Source organism: Lissotriton helveticus, chromosome 3_1 (assembly GCF_964261635.1).
Source record: "Lissotriton helveticus chromosome 3_1, aLisHel1.1, whole genome shotgun sequence".
Classification (NCBI taxonomy): Eukaryota; Metazoa; Chordata; class Amphibia; order Caudata; family Salamandridae; genus Lissotriton; species Lissotriton helveticus.
The window spans coordinates 1,758,929,398-1,758,953,647 of NC_136061.1; the positions used below are offsets into that span (position 1 = coordinate 1,758,929,398).

Genomic DNA, 24,250 nt, shown 5'->3' on the forward strand with positions numbered 1-24,250 from the left:
TACATAATACATAACTACAAACCTTTTACTTTAGGTGGAATTTTTAAAAGTAAACATCTTAAAGTGTAATCTCATTTAATTAAACATATTTAAATTAATTAAAAAATTAATTCAAAATTAAGTTCATAGTGCTGTAGGAATTTTTAGTTTGTTCTCTAATTAAAATATATGTTTACATTTTTATTTGCTTAGCTTGCTTTTCATATTTCTCCATAATTTACAATAGGAGTTCTCTGCCCCATTGATGGTGAACTATTTAATACTACTACTACTTACTAACAGTAGCTTTATCTTCACAAATTCTACTCCACCTCTTTTTTCAGGGGCTGAAGAAATGTAAGTTACACTACTCAGAAATGGTTAATAGCCAAAAGTAGTACATTTCCTACAACTTGTAAGAGTGACTTTACAAATGCAGATTCATTCATTTGTAAATTTACTTTGGTGATTAGGCCAGGACGTGTCTGAATTTCGGGAAGGCCAACTCCGATCTTATAGACTTGCAAAGTCAATAAATTTAGTTCCATCAAAATAGGTAACTATGTTTTTTATGTTACTTCAAAATGGTAAAAATTCCATATGAAGAGCAATATAAAAATAATTTTTTGATCTTTGGAGGAATTACATAGAAATTAAAGCTGTTCTTTACTGGTCTACGGTCAGCTGGGATAGAACAATGGAAAACATAGCTCCTCCAACTCCAGTTGTTCACGGTTAAGGGGGCCAGTATTCTGTTACTGTTAGAGGAATACCCTTGTGGTTCTGTTCAGAGCCTTTGCAATCTATGAGTTTGTGGGATGCACAGATAAGTCTACAAAGTGGCTCATGTGGTCAAAGCCATGTCTGCTGTCTTCGGTTCCTTTGCCCCCCACAATTGGTCTCATTCTCCACCGCTGGCTCAGAATGAGTTATCACAGTTTCGTAGTAGGAAAGAATAGTTACTCCAAATGTTAACCAGTCACTTATAAAACATTTCAAATATAGGAGCTGACAAATGGATAGTGCAGTGCAGGATGAGGCAGGTGGACCTTCATAAACCTATGAAGCTGGAAGATACTGCAAGCCTCATGTTCCACAAAAGTGGAAATCAACCATGGAAATATTTGTGGAAAATGAATACACTATATAAGTTAACACCTTTTACCATACATACTTCCACTAGAATATAATCCTGATCTCTTATGCCATTATATTTTCCTCACTTCCTCTGAACCAACCATATTAACCATGAGAAACTCAAGCCTCTGTTCCAAAAACTGCAGATCCAAAAGGATCTAAGTGTAGGATAAGAGCTGGTAATAGGAGAAAAGCTGACATTGATAGACATTGAGTGTGCTCAGGGGATTTTCAAAAAGGACAGTCTTTGAAAGGCTGCTAAGGTGGAGGATGGGAGGGTAGGGAATCAGTCATGTCATATTCACCCACATGAGAATAGCAAGTACTGGCTTTTCAGAGTTACTTTCCTGTATACAATTTCTCTAGTACACCTATTGGCTAGCCCCCCGGATGGAGACAATGAGTATAAGGCGAGCATTAAACAAAAACAAGGTGGATTTGTGCCCCAAATGTCTTGTTGAGGGTTTCAATACATATGAACAGGAAACAGAGCAGTAGGTTTTGAGGGAGACGGAGGCAAATAGAAAAACTGTGGTGTCAGTGGATCGCTGAAATCTAATTTAAAACCTCCTCAGAAATAACATTTTGCTAGCAATCGGGTAAAATCAACCTACAGGGATGTACAAAAGGTAAACAGATTTATTGGAGAAAAGTCTGTCATATTACACTGTAGACCTTTGGGCATCCTAATACCAGTTTAGGTATGCCACATCTGACATGAATCTGTTTAAGAACTGAACATTTCGCAATTCAGGAATTCTTCTTGTGATTGTGAAATAGAACTATGTGTCCTTGCCATATCCCTCACGTTTGTGCACGTGGGTTTGTACCATTGATAACAGAGCTATTTTCTATGTTCTTGCATGCTTTCCATATTAGGGAACTTTTTATCGACTGTCGGTGATAAAAATAGGTGGCCTCAGAATTTACATGTCTCATGCTGGAATCCTCGCTGCCTGATCAGTAAGGAAAGCAGCTGTTGTAATCAGTAGTCCATATCTTTATTTCACCAATCATTGCCCAAGTTACCAAACCAAGGCAAAACATGTATGTAATGGAGTGAGGTAAAGGTGTGAGGCTTTTAAACATGTTTCCAGTGACTTTCCTTCAGTGGTTGATTGTGTTTTCCTTGGAAGCCTGTTCCTTGATATTGTCCAACCATTGAACTAGGAAGTGTGTCTGTATCGCGCACTAGAATAAAATACTTGCCATGCTTCACAGCTGAGATTTGAACATACAACCAACGCATTTGGCTCTTTTGGCATTTTAGTCTGTCATGGTTGTGGCAGTTTTTCTGCTTGCTTCGAGAGAACATTGCGGACCAATGCCTGCTACGTGTCATGTTCCTGTGTGAATAGCCTCTTCACCAGTGATCTGTATAGTGGAGAGTTCAGAAACCTTGGGTAAGAGTCTCTGTGCATCAAGGCATAGACCTGTGCCTGGGCCTCATCAAACATGTGCACACTTGGCCGTGCCAATGACTTGTTGATGGCATCCCGTACCGTTGCATCAATGCTGACCTGCATGTTGATAAAAGAAAGGTGCAGTTAGGTTTCAAGATTGATATGATTTGTACTTCAACAGTAAATCAATGTCGGAATGACTCTAGCATGCAGTGATGGATAACTTGTTTGTCAATTGAGGAATACACCATACATTATACTAAGACCATGAGTTTTGGCACTCCCAATTATCTCCCTAAATAAGAATATTTAAGAATCCTGCCAATTGGGAACTTCTTGACCATAAAGCTAGCAATGAGAACCATCAACCCACAAGTGGGTAATTTTAGAGTTGGGGATGTCTGCAGTTGATCATATTTCTTCTTCACTGGAAGACACAATGGAAAGGAACTGCAATTTACATTATAACAGGATCTCTGGTTTCAGTTCGACCTTACTGTGCAAGGACAAAAGTCCTCATATCGGAGTGCTCATGGTTATGGTTGATCATCTATTATTATGTTTCTGACTTGCAGAACCTTTCTTGAGCTTTTCTTTTGTGGCTGTTTCTTCACAGTGAGGACAGCCAAGGTCACTGTTTGATCATTTTTTTGCAAGTTATGCGTCTTTACAACCTGTTTTTATTAAAGGTATCAGACACATTGTTTTTTTTTAAAGCTTCTGAGGAATAAGAAATATCTAAGATATCTAAGATGCCCAGCATTTGATGTGAGGCTAATAAACATCCCTGAACTGCTCTACTTCACTATCTTCATATAGTCTTCCTATTCCTGTGGCTCTTGTTTGGAAAACAATAGGATCCTATCCAAACCTGTCCCCCAAGTAGAAAGCAACCCCAGGTGGTTTGACCGGGAATGCACATTGGCTAATAGGAACAAACATAGGGCCCTATCAGCCAACCCGAGGTGCACCACTGACGTTCAGTTGGCTGGGAAGAATTATAATGCAGTGACTGCAAATAGGAAGAAGGTCCTCCTGATGGAACATTGGGAAACTCTCTCTGAGGTGGCCAGTTTAAAAAAAGGTAACATCTTTTGGTACGCAGTAAGGTACGTCCGATCCATTGGCCAGTTATCAACCCCGATCAGTTGCAACATTTTTTGTGATGCCTGGGTAAATCATTTTACGGAAATTTACACCACCCCACAATCAGGGTTAGAACACTATTTGCCCGGCACTTTGGCCCCCATAGAGATAACTATCTTAGAAGTGGAAGAGGCCATCCAGCAGAGCTTAGGGAACAAAGCTCCGGGGCCTGACGGGCTGCCAATTGACTTAATCAAGTGGAATCCTGATATTTGGGCCCCATTGCTTCTGAATGTTTTAAATAGCCTGACCCTTGCCACCTTACCTGCTACATGGGCCAAGAGTATTATAGTACCGATTTTCAAGAAGGGAGATAGGTACCAGCCGAGCAATTACAGACCTATATCTCTAATTGATAATACCCAAAATAAATATCGGGGAGAGTTCTGTATAATAACATTTTAACCTGGACAGAGGAAAATAACATTCTAGAACCATGCCAGTTAGGCTTCTGGAGCAAGGTGGTAACAGTTGAACAATGCCTTAACCTTAATTTGGCTATTGGAAAATACACCACTGCACGGAGGTCACCGATATATATGGCATTCGTGGATTTGTCCACAGCTTTTGACCTTGTTAATAGGGAAAAGCTGTGGTCAATCCTTCTGGCAGGTGGGCTGGATGAGCCGCTGGCACACTTTTTAGCGTATCTCGATAAAGATCTCAAGGCACAGCTGAGGATTGGCATGGGAGGAGAAGTTTCAGGGGTAATTGAAGTAGGAAGCGGGGTAAGACAGGGATGAGTCCTGGCCTCCCTTCTCTTCATTATTTATATTAATGGGTTGAACAATTCTTTGAAAACTGTTACCCAAGATGTTCCCAAAATCAACGGGAAATCTATACCTGTGCTTTTATACGCAGATGATGCGGTCCTGATAGGCCGCACTCCAAACTCTCTGCGTATCTTAGTCCAAAATTTTAACAAGTATATGGACGGCTTAGATTTACATGTCAATTTAAAAAAATCTTTTTTAATGTGCAGTGGACCTGGGAAGCGTGAGATAGGTACCATCACAATAGATAGCTAAAACATTGACATGTACCCGTTCATTTGTTTATTTGGGGTTGGTCTTTGCTGCGAATGGCGCCTGGAGTGAGCATTTAGCCCACTCCAGGTGTAAGTTCTCAAAAGCCACCAATTCAATTTTGAGTCTCCCCCGTCCTAAGACCGCTGGAGCTATTTTAGCAATTCAGAAAATGTATAAGCTACAGTGCATCCCTGTGGCTACTTATGGGGCTGAGATTTGGGGTACAGTAAATAGTTCATGCATCTAACAGGAAGAAAATAGGCTCTGCAGGAAACTGTTGGGTATCCCAATCTCGACATCACAATACATATGCCACAGGAAACTCAATCTTAATTTTATATCTGATTTTATTCTTGCACGATCAGCTCTTTTTTGGCTCTCAGTATGGAAGAATAGGGCGACTTCCCTTACTCGAGAGATTATCAGCGACTGCCTAAAGTGTGATAAAAGGATGGAAATCCCTTGGTTGAGTGGAGTGCAACAAAGCTTGCACAGCATCGACAGGGAACATATTTTCCTTGATCCCAGTACAGCTGAAACAATATCCAAAAAGAAATTGAGGGATGCTCTCTACTCCCTATATAGTAAAGAGAGGATTGACTCAGAATCTGCAAAATCATCTGTTCGCAACTATATGTCTATCGAGCGGTATTGCCACCCTCTGTATGATTGATTGACCACTCCTCCCATCTCACTTTACCAATGAGTCGCTGGGACAGGAGTTTATTATGCCGCCTAAGAGCTACAACTGTCAGATTTGCACTTTGCTTTCCTCTTGGTTACCACCCCACCCTCAATAAAATATTATGCCCCTGTGATGGGAGGAGTGGTCAATCAATCATACATTTTCTATTTTCATGTAAGTATTATACTAAATACTGTAAGCGGCTTTTTAATCCTTATTTTAAAAAGAGATGGCCCATTAGTTTGGAGGAGGCCTATCTGTGTATAGTAAATCTGGATGATGTAGACTTGATCTTTCGCACATGCACTTTTCTGAGAATAGCCAATAGAACACGTAGGTCTATGTTGGACCCTTGAGCCTCTTGATAATTGTTAAAAATCTTTTACATTTTAGTAATATTTATCTCACAATGAAATTACTTTTAATAGGCGGTTCTTTTACATTTTTAATTTTTTTTTTTAATGAGCATGTGTTATTGTTGTATAATTATCTATTGTCATATCTCCTTAAATTCATAGACTGCTGTTTGTATTTGTTATGACTTTGTGCTTTTATGGGTACTAAGGTACCCGAATAAAGTTTATGAATTGAATTAAATTGAATAAGATCCATCAAATCAATTTTATTTGCCAATGCTCCCCAAGCCTGTATTTCTCTTGTTAGTTAGTGATCAACTGGTTGCTCAACTACATTCTTTTTAACATAAGTGGCTTGGGAAGCTCGCACAAGGATGACGTGGCTGCAGCTACAATGTGCATCATACCTCCTTGGGAGACAGGATAGAGATGTAATCCAGGTAGACCTTCTTTGCAATCTCTGTGACTGGAGCTTCGTGCTGTTCATTCTTCAGTTCCTCACAGGCCAGCCAGAACATCATGTTCTCATCACTGTGCTCAGTCTGAAGGAACTGAGCGAAGACACTCCTGCCAGCCGGGTTCTCTAGCAAGAGATCAAAAGACCGCGTCCAGGAGGTGACTTCATCCAGTGTAAGGCTACTGCTGCTGCTGAACAAAAGAGAGTGGAGTAAAGAAAAGGCCAAAAAAGTTGCCATTCTCCCAGACCCATATAAGAGGACCTCACCCAAGATGAACAAGTTAAACCTTATTCCATGGTGCTCTCAGTTTACAACTGTTCAATTTTTCTTGAACATATCTTACGAATGTGCCTGTTCACAATATTAACAATTATAATTGATGATTGGCCAGCTGTTTCTTCTGGTCTTCATATGCCATATGAAACAAACAGTAGTGACTAATCTCTCAATCAGTTGCACAATGAAATAAAGAGAGGCCATAAATGGAAGTTCAAGCTTACTAAAATAACAGTCCAGCTTATGCCTTCCGAATTATTGGATACTAAACTCAAACAGAACAATCACCTTGATAACATAAGACAAAGAAGGAAGCCGAGGAGGGTGCATGGGGCAACTAAGATGACCTTCCACGACAATGTGCTGACACCTTTCAGCACAGGCAGTTGACATGTTAGAACATATTCCCAAAATTCCATAGCCAGTGTCTTCAAATAAACTATTTTGGTCCATGATGCTAACACTTGGCCTCTATGGCTGCAGAGCCTGCACCACAGCCATTCACATAAGTAAAGCCTGTACACAGAGTACTGACATTCACTTGCATGTAGCCCAGCTTTAATATATTTGAAACAATAAGAAATTAAATACTGCTAGATGGATACTGAGCCAGAAAAACGTCTGCAGTGAGGAGCTTGGGTAAGAGATGATGAGAGTATGATAGAAGCTATAGACTGAGGAAGAAGGTGACCCCTTGGTGGATAGAGATGGAGAAGGTCATACATGTCAGAGGAATATGAGTTGTAATATGGGGCTATCTTTTATTTTACAGATCCGCATAGATTCCGTTGCCTGTATGCTGTCATAAATGTATAACATGCATAGGAGTCAGGCACACACATTTATTTGAAGATGTGTGGGGCGGGGTCTTGAGTAGTCTGGATGTATCTTCTGCCACATCCTCTGCGTAGATGCGTAAGGACTGCAGGTTAATAAATACGTGATCAGGTGTTTATGGCTTCATCTGGCAAATCTTTGATTGGTGACAAGCAAAGGCCTTAGAGTAGGACAATACAAGATTGAAGCTTGATTGGTTTTACCTTGGAAGCCCCTCTCATTTGAAAGCCAAAGCTCCTACAAATAATAAAACATTGGAATGTTGGGAGCTCCATTGAAAACAATGGAGTGCTCCAAGCTTCTAATGGCCGGTAGAAGCCCGGAGCTCCAACACTCGGGCTTAGTGAGGCCTTTGTTTTATTTGTTAGAACATTCTGCCTTCTAGTAGCAGAATGTTCTAATAGCTTTATAGCCCTCCATAGCTGGTTAAAGGCCCGAGCCGGCGGGCTGAAAGGCTATATTAGAACACTGGAATGTTGGGAGCTCCGTTGAAGATAATGGAGTACTCCGGGCTTCTAATGGCATAATAAATGTACGGAGCGGCAACATTCTAGAGTTGTTGAGGTCTGATGGAGCTCAAGGGAATTTAAATTCCCTCTGGCTCCGTGAGCCCTTTGTTTTGTTAGAACTTCCTGCTTTCTAGTGGCTGAAAGTTCCAATAGCCTTATAGCCCTCCGTAGCTGGGTTATACTGACATTAAAGTCCAGCTGCCTTGTTAAAGGACTGAGCCGAAAGCTGGATTGGGCCTTGCTATACTGAAAACCCTCATTCATTTAAGAGGGAGCATGGTATAGATTCTAAACATATAGCATTTTCTAAATGCATTTACTATTTTTTGCAATATTATGTTTGCCTCTTCCCTTAGACTGAATATTAGGAGGCAAGGCTAAACAATATTAACTACTTACTAAATTCACTGTTATACCATTGAGGCCACTATGGGGCAACGGTATCTGGGGGATATGTACAAGGAAGTGGTGCAAGGAAATGGCAGAGTGGGGCGTTAGCCGTCATGGCTTAACACCTCACTCCGCCACTTCAGAAACGCAAGGCTGCACCACATTTTCAAGGATATGGTGCAGCCTTGAGTTCCCCCCTGCGCTGGCGCTACACTTAGCAGCAGTGTAGCACCACCACAGGCACCCTTGCACCATAGTGCAAGGGTGCCTGCTTGCATGGGAAAGATTCTTTATGTACAGGAATGTCCCCCTTCATGTACATCAGAGGTCTTCAAACTTTTGTCAGCTGAGTCCCCCATCTAAACCTTTTTACACATCGAGCCCCCCCGCCCCTCCCCACCACCTGACAAAAAAGTTCTGGAAGCTAGTACTCTACATCATTGATGGCCATTCACTCCTACAGAGCCCACATCATAAAGGGCAAATAATATTAAATAAAGTTAGAGTGTTTAGTAAACTGAAGTTTTTTTAGTGCTTGTGCTTATTATAAAGTTCAAATGAAAAGTCTCCAAGAAAACATTTGACCCAAAAAATTACACTGGTGATTTACTTTTCACATAAAACACAACATTTAGGTTAGATTAGTATAAACACTCCCAAAACACAGGTGAGGGGTGTGCCTGTTTTTCTCCACAGTCAGTCAATGTATGGATGGATTCTTTCTTCTGTCATCCTTAGGTTGTGCTCCACTTCCAGTCTTGAGCAGTACCTGGATACAGGAGTGCTCACAAAATTTGTTGATATATTTTTTGCTGTTTTATATAGCGTGAACATGACCCAAAGGTATTGGAGCGCCTTACAGGAGCATCTTTTACATTACACAAGCACACATTCATTTTTTGTAAGCACAGGGAGATTTAGTGATTTTGCCCCGGATCACATGAAATTGAGCCGATGCCAGGACTCGAACCTGGGTCTACCAGAACCAAAGTCAGCACCTATGGCAATATCTTCAAATCCGCTCTCCTGCTGTCCCGTTAATTGGGTGCTGACGTCAAAGCAGTGCTCTGCTGCAGGAACGACATGTTGATTGGCGGTTCTGAATGACTACTCCAATCAGGGAGCCCTGACTCGAGAGGGGGGTATGAAAAACAGGCAGCAAATGTACTTCTGACTTGGGAAGAAACTAGGGGTGCAACTAGACCCGAACTTCGGGGGGGGGGGAGGCTAAGACTCCCAGCCAGGACTAGCCCTAAAACTGGTTGCCCCCAGTGCAACAGACTTTTTGAGCGCCCCCTTTACCATTTCCTCCTTCTCCATGATTCCCTCACTACCACTCACCAACAATGCACCTCATCCCTCTATAGCCCCTTTCTGACCAACTTTTTCACTGCTGGAAAAAGCTCCTAGTTTAGGGATCACCTTTTTTGGTGAAAATCCCCGGATAAAGCATACGACCCTCATCACTTCATCCACCTTACGAAACTTGAATATACCCTCTTTCTACAGATTCTATGGAATACATCTTTTGTGCTCTACTCACCGAGTTTGATGCATCGGGAACGCGGAGCTGCCTGGCCTGTTCCTCTGATTGCAGCTGCGCCAGTCTGTGATTGCCCGACGCTGGCTTCCACCCAGCACGGCTCCTCGAGGTCCTTGAACGGGGCTCAGATCCTGGAGTCCGACGCCCGCTGCCCGGCTGCTCTCTTCGGGTGGATGGTTGCCCGGCTCCTCGAGTTCCTTGAGCCGTGCTCGGAGCCTGGAGTTTGCCACCCGCTATCCTACTGCATTGTTGTGGTGGTCGACCGCATGGCCCCTCGAGCCCATTGGGCTGAGTTTGGGCTTGGAGTCCTGGAATTTGCCGCCCGCTGTCCTGCTGGTCCAGTTGTGGACGGTCACCTGGCTCCTCGAGCTCCTTGAGCTGAGCTCGGAGCTCCGTTTCCCCGACACGCTGTTTCCCCCACACGCCGCTCCCGGGTGCGTTGAGGCACGCTGTTACCGCCCGCTGCCCAGCTGATCTCTCCGCGGACGGCAACTTGGATCCTCAGGCTTCTGGAGCTCGGCTCAGGGCCCGGTTTCCTCCGCACACCGCTCCCGGTTGCATCGGACGCGCTGTTGCCTACCAGCCCAGATTTTGATGGGACTGCGCTGCTGCTGACGCGGAGCCAGGTGAGAGATCCCTCCGCTGTCCGGCGTGTGTCATCGGCCGCCTGCCCTCGTGGACCTGGGGTGAGAGTGACGGCCGCCCACCCTTGTGGACCTGGGGTGAGAGTGACGGCCACCCGCCCTCATGGACCTGGGGTGAGAGTGACGGCCCGACCGTGGCGGTCTAGGGGCAGGAGTCCAGATCTTTCCCTGTTGTCGCCCAGGGGTTTTCTTTCTTTCTGGGCTGATCCGACGCCAGCCTACACAGCTTGGGGATTGTGGAGGCGAATCCTCGGGTGGCGCTTGTGGCCAGACATCGATGCGCTGGGCTGCTGATCCGATCTCCTGAGCTGCCTCTCCCTAAAAAATCGACTTGGTAGGGGCTCTACTATTTGCCGCACCCCCACTTGGCTCACACGCCAGTCGGATATCGACTCCAGCTTGCTCTTATTACTTTCCCTGAAATCTATGGACAGGGCTTGATTTCTTGCTATTTTACTTTTCCTTTGAGAGAACTAACTTATGGAACCCATTTTGTTTTTGTTTACTCTCGGTCAACAACAACTTTTTACTGAGCCACCATTTTGATGCTCTCCCCTGCCCATCTGGGATATAGACACTGTGAAAGGACTAGCATCACCTACACTAATTCGGTGGCCATCTTGAAAGTAGCCCCGATATCACTTTATATCACTTAACTTTCATCTCGCAACCCTGCACATCTTTGAATGTAGCCCTGCTCCCTTATACCCACTTATATTCTCTCTTTGCCATTCCTCACTCCATTTTTCACCTTACTATACCCCCCTCTCCACCAGTTGTCCTCACTATATGTTATACCTATTCATTTGTGATTTTATCTCCACCCCCTACTAGATTGCCCTTTGATTCGCACACTACTCTCTACTTTGTTACTTCGTGCACTTAACTAATTTGTGTTTGGATTGTTATTTCACTGTTGTTCACTTTGTGCACTTTATTAATTTGTGTTTGGATTTATTATTTCACTGTTGTTCTTTCTCAATTCTGCACTGCATATTTTCCATCACCTTTAATTCTTTTATTTTATAACTGTGTATTACTATTAGTCCTTCCTCCGTTTAAGTATCTCATTTTTATCATGTTCTCTTAATTGATATGTCATTCTTTTCAATTTCAATTCTCCAAAGTTAAGCAACTGTTTTTGATGATATGTCCCTCTTTCCCTTGCATTCTATGTTAGTATATATTATGTAAATACCTACTCCTCCCCATCCGATATTCCTCTGCCCTGCTATCTATATTAATAACTCCCTCTTTCCACTTACTTCCCTTTCTCTTTCTTTCTTTCTTTTATTCCGCTTTTTAGTTATTCTTCTCCCCACTCAATTATACTACGTATAATTACTTTACCTTTACCGCTTCCCTCAATTTTATCACCCATCCCACTGATTCTCTATTCCAGGTTACCCTCCTTCCTATACTCCATCTATACTAGTTATCTTCACTATTTACTACTTCCTTCTATCTCCAGTCCCCTCCTGACTAACAACTATTCTACCACATTCAGTTTATAATGTTTTATATTTGCACTTCTTTTTATATCGTTTGGATATGTTATTTTACTGTGACACTTTTTAACAGGACTGTTCATTATGGTATATCCTCTTTTCGTTATCTATTCTGTTATATTGTATACTTTGATATTCCTCTGTTTAGTCCACCCTCATTGCCGATCATTGTAATCTGTCTCACGATACTGTGCAGACTGCTCTCTATGTTTAATCCTTCTATCACTTTGCTTTTGGTTTCAATGTGTATCCTTATGTTACTAGGTGTAGATCATAATTATGCCCTAACTGTATTATTTGCTCAGGATATTGTTTAACTCCTTCCCCTACTATACAACCCTATCTACTAACTTCTCTGGCCTGCCCCTCCTTCATTCACCTTGAATTGTAATTTATATGCTTACGTCAACACCTCACATATTGTGCTTATATTTACATCCTCACTTGTTGAAATGTTATCTCCTACGATTACGTTGCTCCTCCACCTTTTGTGATTAAGTTAAACTCCACCCACACAACTCTCTGGATGAGTCAGCTTTAATTTCACTTATTATTCCCCCCTCTTCCCTTAGCACCACCTTCCATACTCCCTTGGAGGACTAGTGCGTACTTACTCCAGTGTGCTCCCCCCCCCTTCTTTTCTCTAAACCATGCCTCGACTCACTCTTCCACCGTCAATCTCAACCCCATACATCTCCAAATGTGGTCCTAACTCTTGGTCCATCATCTACCCACCCGTCTCTCTAAACATGGTAAAAAAAAACTCAAACACATACTTATCTGTCTCCACCCTGAAACCTTATTTGATGATCACCATAACAGCCTTAACTCTTCACTTGTCACCAACTTCATCTTTTTCACTCTACGCCCTTCTAAATGGAAAAGCATATTCCTAGGTCACTTCCTGATCTCTAATTCATGCAACATCCCCTACGGTTTTAAACTCTCCACCACACCATCTTCTGCCTTTCCTGGTGAAATAGATATCTCCATCTTCAAATCAGGAACCATACTCATCCAAGCATCTGAAAAGCACCTCAACATCTTTGAACAACACTTTAACGCCTTACCACAAACCCTCACATAATCCTTGAATCCTGCCCGCTATAACCCTCTTCCCCTAGACTCACCCCCCCTTCTCATCCCCGTCACCAATATCTTGTCTCTCTGACCAACCCCAACTTTTAATGCCTGCATCTCCCCTCATTTCTCTCCCCCTATCGCTTCCTCCTGATTTCCCCCTTCCTCTCCCACTTCCAATGATCAACATATTAGCACTTTATCCCTAACCACCACTCAATCCCCGAACCCTGCCTTCTCACCCCATCTAACCCTAGATTCATCATCCCCCATTTCATCCTCATCCTTCTTACCTCACCTCTCTGACCTACCCCACCCCCCAGTGTCTACATCTCCCTTCATTTCTCTCCCCCCCATCGCTCGCTCCTGATTCTACCCCTCCCTCTCCTACTCCCAATGAACAACACATTAGCACTTTATCCCAAACCCCCACTCCATCCCCCTCCCTCTTACCTTGTTCCTCTGACCGTCCCCAACTTTTATTGCATGCATCTCCCTTCATTTCTCCCTCCCCCCATCGCTCCCTCCTGATTCTCCCCTTCCCTCTCCTGTGCCCAATAAACAACAAATTAGCAGTCTATCCCAAACCATCACACAATCCCTGAACACTGCCCTCTCACCCCTTCTACCCCTAGATTCATCACCCCCCATTTCATCCCCGTCCCTCTTACCTCATCCCCACGACCTTCCCCAACTCATATTACCTTCATCTACCCTCACTTCTCCCACCCCCTTATCGCCTCTTCCCAATTCGCTATGCTCTGTTACACACGACTCTCCTTTCAACCTCCCCCCAACACCCCCTCCTTGCAACACTTCTCACATCCTAACAACGTTACCTCCTACATCCCCCTCTTCATCTACCCTCACTTCTCCCCCCTTATCGCCCCTTCCTAATTCGCTACGCTCCATTACACACGCCTCTCCTTTCAACCTCCCCCCAACATCCCCCCTCCTTGCAATACTTCTTACATCCAAACAACATTACCTCCTACATCCCCCTCTTACCCCCTGATCTCCCCCGATTCCAACAACACACGCAACTCCCTTCCCCCCCTCCAGGCTTTACACCTCTTCCTCCACACTTTATCCCCCCACTAAAAAACTCTAACTCGATAAACAGACCAATAAACACAGACCCTCCGCACTCATCAACTCACACTCTAGCTTCCCCTACCATTGAACTCGTCCTTTTGTCCCTCATCTTAGAACTCTCCTCTCTTAGAAGAGATATCTCACTCCTTTCTAAAACTATCTCCTCACACATTGACACCCTCCTCAGCACACACACATACTGTCAGCCTAACTCTATCACCTACAGAAACACTCTTCCTTCTAACAACCACACAACCTGCACATTACCCAATCAACCCTCACAAGTCGTGAGCCCACATAATACCAACATGTCCACACAACATGGTACTCAACCAACAACCTCTAAAGCTAACTGTTCCTCTAACCTAACTATCTCTCCATCTCTATCCTCTAAAGCTAACAGTTCCTCGAACTTAACTATTTCTTCACCACCACCGTCGACCAATTTACCCTCTAGTCATAAATCTTCCATCCCAGTTCTCTTAGGAACTAGAGAACTCCCCCTTCTGCCTTCCTCTCCTAGACCGCCCCAACAACTTAGATCTATCCCCTCCTTTCCCCCCTCCCAATTGCCCTATCCCACTCCCCTATGTTGCACGATGACTAACTGCCGATCCGCCTCCTGCCCTACGCATCTGTCTACTATTCCAGTTCTTTTAGGAACAAGCAAACTTTCCCTTCCTCCTTCCTCCCCTAGACCACCCCAACTACTCAAACCTATCCCCACTTGTCCCCCCTCTCTACCGCCAGTCCCCACCCCCCTCTGATGCATGCTGATTAACTGCAGATCTGCCTCCTGTCACGCTACGGAGATCGCTGAAACCATTCTTAGTGAAAACATTGGCATTGCTTTCCTAACTGGAACATGGCTCACCTCCCACTCCACTCCCATCCTCGACTTGCTTATCCCCCCTGGTTATTCTATCATTAGAAAAGACAGAATCGAACAAACAGGCGGTGGCCTCGCCATAATTATTAAAGCTGAACTTAACATCTCACTAGTCAATCTACAAGACCCTTCATCCTTTGAATACCTTTGCGCCGATCTCATCATACCTGACTCCCCCACTACCCGGTTACACACTATCTACCACCCCCCTGGAAACAACATCCCCTTTACGGAAGAGTTGACTGATCTTATCATACAATCGTCACTCTCATATTCTAAAAATCTCTTCCTCGGTGATTACAACATCCATTGGAATTATAGTGTTGATCCTGCTGTCATCCTACTTAATGATACCATGGACATCACCACTATGTCCCAACTCTGCCATTCTCCCACACATAACAAAGGTGCCACCCTTGATGCTATTATAACGAACAACGAGTTAGCGTCCCTCTCAAATATTCTTCCGGTAGATTGGTCTGATCACTACCTTATCCTTTTCACCATGACTAAATGCATTGCTCGCCCCACCCCCACCAGCATATTATCCAAGAAATCCACCCGCAACCTTCACCTTATTCCTCCGGGCGAATTGGAAACTGCAATTAAGGCTCACTAAGCTCTACCAAATAGTGAGAGAAAAGGGACCCCCTCAAGTTTTACTTTCAGGTCAGGGAGTAGAGGGGAAGAGAACACTAAGTGAATGAAGAAAGCTCCCTCTTGACCTATAAATACATTTCTTGTTGGAGTTTACTCTAAACCACAAGGCATATACCAACGAAATCTACACAAAGTGTGAATTGTTTTTCATTTTATTTCATTTTTTGTAAAAATTAGTTTTTTTCATTTTTATCATAATTTGCATTTATAACACTTATAAAAATATAGACATACTACAAAAACACTTCCAGAAACGATTGCTTTTCAATTTTCCCGATATACAAATATGCCTTTTTAAATTTGTAATAACACATTTAAATATCTACAATTCACAGGTAAAGAGCCACACACGCACACACATATACTCTAACTGCACATCCATCCAATCACAAAGACAACAACAATCATGTCCTATAGCATTGAGTCTGGTGTCCACTACATGACCAAAGTCATGAGATTTTTTCAAAATGAAAGAGGTCGACGCGTTTCGGTGGAAATAGCAAGGATGCGGACCACCTTCTTCAGGACCACGACAGATACAGAACGGTATAGGGACTCTGAACCTGAAATATACAACTGTCGATTAGATGCAGGCAAATATACGTAGTTTTTAATCCGATTGGTACAGGTAGCCAGCATCTATTTTGATCTGCCAAGTATCACACAATGGCGGGGGACGGCTTTGATATTTTTCCTCGATTCAATAGTGTGGAATGCTGAACCATTTCAGAAGGATGACGGCGGTGGTGGCGGCGCGCTAAAGGGGACCTGAAATTTTGGATCCTTTGGAAAATGCTGGAATATTTCAAAGACGATTACAAAACTCAACTTGCTGGGGTACAACAGATAAAGAAAAGGTGGCGCCCCTTCCACACTATTGAATCAAGGAAAAATATCAAAGCCGTCCCCCGCCATTGTGTGATACTTGGCAGATCAAAATAGATGCTGGCTAACTGTACCAATCGGATTAAAAACTACGTATATTTGCCTGCATCTAATCGACAGTTGTATATTTCAGGTTCAGAGTCCCTATACCGTTCTGTATCTGTCGTGGTCCTGAAGAAGGTGGTCCGCATCCTTGCTATTTCCACCGAAACGCGTCGACCTCTTTCATTTTGAAAAAATCTCATGACTTTGGTCATGTAGTGGACACCAGACTCAATGCTATAGGACATGATTGTTGTTGTCTTTGTGATTGGATGGATGTGCAGTTAGAGTATATGTGTGTGCGTGTGTGGCTCTTTACCTGTGAATTGTAGATATTTAAATGTGTTATTACAAATTTAAAAAGGCATATTTGTATATCGGGAAAATTGAAAAGCAATCGTTTCTGGAAGTGTTTTTGTAGTATGTCTATATTTTTATAAGTGTTATAAATGCAAATTATGATAAAAATGAAAAAAACTAATTTTTACAAAAAATGAAATAAAATGAAAAACAATTCACACTTTGTGTAGATTTCGTTGGTATATGCCTTGTGGTTTAGAGTAAACTCCAACAAGAAATGTATTTATGAGGGAGGAGCTACGCTACGATCCAAGATGGCTGCTTAAGCTCCCGGCTCCGTCGACCTCCGCCGGCAGCTCGCATATCCTGTCATTTATCCTTTACCTACGCCGGACTCCCGTGTGTATGAAGCTCGCCTGATACCGATGGTGCAATCCCGGACTCCCTAACATACTGGGTGGTGGAGTTATGTCGTGTTCCGTTTTCGGCCTACTCCAGGGCTGAAGCCGGGACCTCGATTTCTAGCCCATCCGGGCTGTTATTGATCAACAGCGGCTGTGGAACCAGTGTTTCGTCCGGTCTTCCGTACTCGGATCTTTTTCTGCATCTCCGATCTGCAATCCAGTTACCAGCTGGCACTGAGGACTCGGTCTCGTGACACAGGGTGTGCATCGTGCGCCGCGGTCGGGGGCGCTCGCCCGGAGACCCTGCTGGGGACGGCGGTGTTGAAGGGGGGGCCCCCGCGGCCGGCGAAGGTGTCGTGATGACCAGCTGAGGGAGCGCCTGCTGTTGCCATCGGCTTCGTGTGTGCCTGGAGCCTCGGAAGTGAGTCTGGGGCTCGAGTCCTGCTTCGTCTCTTTGGGGGGGGAGATGAAGAGGACAGATGGCGCACCATCGTTGAGGTCCGTGATGGCCGCCATTGGGGCGCTCCACTCTCAATTCACAGTCACGTATGACCGAGTGTCAGAAACGCTGGGAAATATCTGCTCGAGACCGGACGATGATGCTGCGACACACGATCGGCATTCTGTGGTTCCAGTGGAAGATTTGGCCTACTGTTCTGAGGTTCCCACGCGGCAGCCTGATTCAGCTCACGTCGATGATTTTGGCCTCGTGAATGTTGCACCTAAGACCGTAGTTAGCTTTCCCGGTATGACTCCTGCTCGGCGAAACATCGTTGCCGAAGGTTTTGATCGCCAAGAACAGCTCTTTAGTGACCATCGGAGAGGTCTGCTTATCTCCTTCATCTTTCCCCATTGGTCCTGTGGATGCCGCCATCTTGTATCCTGTCCTCGGTCCGATTCAGCTGCTTCGGACTGCTATGGACGTTTCGATTACCACATGAATAATGTGGCTTGGGTGGCATGGGTTTTCGTAAAGAATCGCACTGGTCAGGGCTGACTTCATCTTGTATCCTGCCCTAGATCCGATGCCATTGCTTTGTACTATCTGGGACGCTTCGTTTTCTGCGAGATTGCTGGCTTTGGCGACGTAGATTATCGTGAAGAACCGAACTGTCATGGCTGTCTTTGACTTTTGGGGTTAGCTCCGCTTTGTGATCTATGCCGGGATTGTGCTGTGTATCTCACTGGGAGTCGGGTGGTTTTGGATGAGGCCCTCCCCATATTGGTGCTTAATACTTGCTTTTATTAATGGGCAATATGTTTTGGGGAGGTCGCTAATGGCGGGGGGAATAGGTGGCCGGGAGTATGTTTGTTCTTCTCCTCCTCCGCTTTCTTTATTTCCCTTCTTTGGGGTGTTCCGGGGCGACAGGCACGCTGTTAGTGGGGTAGGCCGTAGCCATTACAGGGGTGCAGGGTGGCGGGTGTTGGGGGGGTTTGTTATTTTAGTTTGTTTTGTTCTATGGTCCCCTTTCTTTCTTTCCTCTTTCTTTGGGTAGGGTTTTTCCTCCCTTACAGTAGGGTTGGCTGTCTCTCTCCTTATCTTTTTTCTTTCTCTGTTTGGCGTCTATACTTGCCTATACCTTACTGTCTCCGGAGGGTGGGTTTTCGGGAGGGTGTGCTCGCTAATCGCTTGCTATTACATTGTCTTTTATTCCTCGTCAGCCTCGGCGGGCATAGTGTGCCCAAGGTTCATATTGCTCATCACCTGGACTTGTTTGCACTGCGGGGTACCTCCCCCCCATCTCTTCTTAATTTAATATTATGGTGTGACGCCACTAATAGTACAGCCACTTCTGCTTCATTATAACTTTAAAATTAAACCTTTGATATCCTTCTGCGTTGAGGCATATACAATCACATGCTGTATCTGCATTGTCGCTATTGTTTGGTCGTATATACGTGCATTACTCCTGATCTGATTCCTGTGTTTGCGGCCGGCCTCTGTGGTTGTAGGCCTGCGCTTGTCATACTTTGATTGACTCAATAAAGGTTTAAAAAAAAAAAAAAAGAAAAAAAAAAAGAAATGTATTTATAGGTCAAGAGGGAGCTTTCTTCATTCGCTTAGTGTTCACTAAGCTCTACCACCTCTCTCTGACAGCACCACTGACCTAACCAACCATTATAACAATTCTATTCTTGAAACCCTCGACCAAATTGCTCCAATCAAACTCAAACAACAAAAAAACATTCCTCTTAAGTCTTGGTTCAATTCTGAACTCAATAATGAAAGACGGTCCCTTAGACATTCTGAACGGATCTGGAAAACTCATTCAAGCGTGGACAATCTGGCTATCCTTAGAACTGCTAGATCCCAGTACAAAAAACACATATTTAACGAAAAAGCCTCCATTGACAAATGCGAAGAAATTGCCAGCTTCTTTACGGACAAAATCAACATGATCGAACTTTCCTTCTCTTCCCTCCCACTCTCACTTCAACCTACCACCATCCTACACACCCTCCCCAACACTCATAACTCTCCTTCGACCACTTTTTCCACACTGCTCGATACCTCTGTTCCCCTCCCTGCTCTACTCCAACAGGATACCCTTCCAAAAACAACCCCCCCTGCTAAAAACAATGCCTCTTGGAGCGATTTCAGTCCAGTATCAGAATCTATGATCACTAATATCATTGTCAAACTAAAACCTTCTGCCCACTCCAAAGATCCTCTACCCGCCCTTCTGGTTCAAGAACTTAAATCTATCATTGCCCCTGTTGGAAATGGGATCCCCGGCTGGCCAGGGCTTTCGCCAAAGTCAGTCAGAGACCACCACTACCAAGTCAGGGCAAGGGAGTTACACACCAAGATAACCCCTACTCACCCTCTAGTTAACGTGGCGCGAGCAGCAAGGCTAAACTTGGAGGCGATGTAGGCTAAGTATTTGCGCACGCACCCCAGCAACAACAACCAAAGGCCCACCACAAAGGAAACTCCACACAAGGTTATATAAAAATAGCCTTTGTATTACACCAAAACACATTAGATAAAACACACACTTTACAATGTGCCAGGGGCACGGGCAGAATTTACAGGGGATATGTACAAGACAGGGCCACCTGGACCACTGTCAGGAATCAGAAGTAGCACTTTCAGAAAGTAAAATTACTTTAGCACAAAATAGCACACAATATAACAATAGAGCGCACAACCAGTAATTACTGGTAACCAGGATCTCACTAGCACCACCTGTACTAGGGAGAAAACAACCACCTATGTATTACAATACCTGTAGGGGTGTAAGAGGAAAACACATGATGCAATGCATAACATTCATTCAGAGGTGTAAGGGGGAAAACACATGATGCATCACAATACATTCAGAGGTGTAAGGCACATGACGCATAATCAATACATTCAGAGGTGCAGAACAAATACCAACTTCCCCAAACTCACCAGTCACCACCTGTGACTGTCCCGGTGTCCCAATGTCAGGGCCTAAACGTGGCAGTTGCCCACAAAGTGCTGGGCAACTGGAGCAGGGAAAGTTAGCGCAAAGTTGGAGCCTCTCTGGGCTCAAAGAACCACCACTGTGGCACTGGTGAGCCTCTCTTAGGCTCTCTGACCAGTAAGGGGGGGGCTGCTGAGCCTCTCAGGGCTCCAGCAACAAAAAGGTGCAGCCTCGCTGGGCTGTGGGGTCCCCCTCTCTGGGGACCCAAAGGGATGAAGTTTGCCAAGAGCCTCGCTGGGCTCTAACTCAACTGGTGCCCCCGGGGCCCCTCGTGACTCAACAGGAAAATGCCCCTGAGCCTCGCAGGCTCCAACCAACAAATGCCGCCTTTTCGAGCCTCTCAAGGCTTTGCAACAGAAAATGCCCCCAGAGCCTCTCTCAGGCTCCAACCAACAAATGCCGCCTGGTTGGAGTCCCCCCCTCTGGGGGACTCGAGACGCAGAAATTGCCCCTGGAGCCTTTCGCCAGGCTCCACAACAATGAGCACGGGATCGCGCTCCTGGGGGGAGGGGGGGGCGGACACCGCCAACGTGTCCCGGCGCCCCTCCCTTCTCTACTTTGGCCTCACACCCCCTCCCGGTCAGCTCCACTCACCGGCTGTCTCGAGGCGGCGGTCTCCTTCTCGAGAGCTCCCGCTCCCCGGGGCTCTCTCTGCAGACTTCTCACTTCCCTCCTGGGCTCTCCCTCGCTTTGGGAGCCTGGGGGGTCAAGGAAAGGTGCCGGCTTCTCCCTTTACCGGAGCACGGGGTGGGCTCCCGTCAGCTTCCGGTTTGCCTCGATGTCCTGTCCCCGGCCCGCCTGACTTCCGGGTCGCGGGGGCGGGCTTTCCGTCCGGGCCGCGCTCGGATTGGCCGGCCGGCCAGCCACTTCCGGGTCGTCGCGGGCAGCGCGGCGGCCCGTTCCAGGCACTCGTAGGTGGGGGATGAGTTTACCGAGGAGTGGGCTCCCTCGAGGTAAACCTAAAATATAGCGGCAAGGTCCCTGGCAGGGTGGGCACCTGCCAGGGGGCAAATTAACCAAAATAAGCGAGGTGGGCACTCGCTAGGCAGGCAAAGCGCTCCTCAGCGCTAAAGGGCAATTTACAGCGCTCCCTGCGCTAAATGCCAAATACAGCGCTCTCAAGCGCTAGAGGACCAAAATAGAGCGCTCCCAGGCGCTATAAGTAAAATAAAGGTCCCAGGTGCCCTCAGCAAGCAGGGCAGAGTCCCAGCAGTCTTTGGGCAGGCAGGGGGGACAAGGCTGGGCCCAGAGCCAGCACACTGGGTCTCCAGGCAGGGAGACACCCCAAGTGGCGGTCCTCTGGCCCAGCAGCAGCAACAGCCCCCTCAGGATCCTGGAAGAGAACAACTTCAGTGGGGACACAGCCCCATTTTTATACAGTGCATTCCTTTGTCTGAGGGTGCAGAGTGGGGCGGAACCAGTCGCAGCTGGTTCTTGAGTACTCTGTTTACCTCAACCACCCTCTCTATTCACTGGCAGGGCTGGGGTCATTAGACACACCACAGGGGGGCGGAGCCAGCATTGTGTGGGGAAAACCCAGCCCATCCAGGACACAGGTACACTCCTCCCACACATTACTCATGCAGATCTCCCACTCACCACCGGGCAGACCCATCCAGACTTCCTGGAGCCTGGCATGCCAGCCAGCTCCAGCCAATCACACGCCAGCACCCTCACAGCACACGTACAGCCATGTCTAGAAATGGCGCTTCGCTACTAGACACATACATGCTGCATACACCGTTGCGCAGCATTCACTCACACGAGTTCACACATACCAGACTCAAGCCTGTACACCCCAAGCATCAGGAACTACCAGGGACACATACATTCCCCATGCATTCCTATGGGCGGGCAGGCCTAGCTCAGCACATGCACTCAGAGTGCGCACGCACTTTCCACTGGGACACAGTGAAAGTGCGCAGAATCCCAAAATCACCATCTCCAGGTCACCATTTCAAGCAAAAAGTCTAGGGGTGAACCTGCCCTAAGGGCCAAAGTCCAACAGCCCCCATATGGACTAAAATTATCAACCCCTCTCTTTCCACTGGATGTGTCCCTGCCTCCCTTCAACTTGGTCAAATCTCGCCTATTCTCAAAAACACCACAGCTGACCCCAATGATCCAAACAACCTTTGTCCAATCTCTAACCTTCCATTCCTCTCCAAATCCCTTGAAAAATGTGTCCTATTACAACTAGAGAAACATATTGTCTCCTTCAACCTCCTTGATGTCTTCCAGTCCAGCTTTAGAAAGGGATGCAGTACAGAAACTGCTATGCTTAATATCATTGATGACATTCATCGTTCCCTTGACAAAGGAGAATCCTCAGTACTAATCCTTCTAGACCTCTCAGCTGCATTTGATACCATCCACCACCCCACCCTTCTCAGCACTCTCAAAGATCGATTTCGGTTTGGAATGCACGGTATACAAATGGTTTTCCTCATTCCTACAAAATAGATCTCAACAAATCAAGCTTAGCCATTTCCTCTCTAAACCTCAACCTGTCTCTCTCGGCATCCCTCAAGGATCCATCCTCTCCCCTACCCTATTCAATCTGTTCATGGAACCACTCACCCTCATCTTCAAAAATTCTAATATCAACTACCACATCTATGCTGACGACACCCAATTATACTACAAGATCAAATCTCACAAAGACATACTTCACCTCAATGAGACCCTGAAAAAAATTCAAACCTGGTTCCATCTGAACCATCTCAAACTGAACCCCAAAAAAACAGAAATCATAATTTTCTCCCCCAAAAATAATTCTCTTCCTATTCAACTTTGGTTAAATGACATCAAAGCTCTAAACTGCCCTCTCTCAACCTCTAATTCTGTCAAATCCCTAGGCATCAGTATTGACAAGAATCTTAATCTCATCCCCCACATTAAAAATGCACCCAAAAGTGCTCTTTTCACCCTTCTCCACCTTAAGAAACTTTGGGCCTGATTCACAGAACTAACTTAAGACAAAATCCTAAACTTACTACCATTTACATATTCACAGAAGGCACTTACTCATTTTGGTATTCACAGAAGACACTTACTCATTTCGGTATTCACAGAAGTTAGGACTCCTAACTTTAGGACTCCTAAATGCGTTCTGTGAATACCGTAAGTCTTAAAATTAGGATTTTTCTCAATTTAGTAGTAGTAAAGTTAGGACTCCTAACTTTAGGACTCCTAAATGCCTTCTGTGAATACCGAAAGTCTTAAAATTAGGATTTTTATCAATTTAGTAGTAGTAAAGTTAGGACTCCTAACTTTAGGACACCTAAATGCATTATGTGAAAACCATAAGTCTTAAAATTAGGATTTTTCTCAATTTAATAGTAGTAAAGTTAGGACTCCTAACTTCACTACTATTAAATTGAGAAAAATCCTAATTTTAAGACTTACGGTATTCACAGAATGCATTTAGGAGTCCTAAAGTTAGGAGTCCTAACTTCTGTGAATACCGAAATGAGTAAGTGTCTTCTGTGAATACCAAAATGAGTAAGTGCCTTCTGTGAATACGTAAATGGTAGTAAGTTTA

General features: G+C 45.0%; 1 protein-coding gene across 1 annotated transcript in view; it reads right to left on the reverse strand.

Moving 5' to 3' along the window:
* Positions 1-2,149: 2,149 nt before the first annotated feature.
* Positions 2,150-24,250, reverse strand: part of LOC144825121 (regulator of G-protein signaling rgs-2-like) — a 145,910-nt gene continuing 123,809 nt past the window's right edge. Inside the window, exons 4-5 of the mRNA XM_078683998.1 lie at positions 6,142-6,382; positions 2,150-2,636 (exon numbers count right to left, since the gene is read on the reverse strand). Coding sequence (XP_078540124.1) covers positions 2,448-2,636; positions 6,142-6,382 — 430 coding nt within the window. The 3' untranslated portion in view covers positions 2,150-2,447. The remainder of the gene's footprint in view (positions 2,637-6,141; positions 6,383-24,250) is intronic.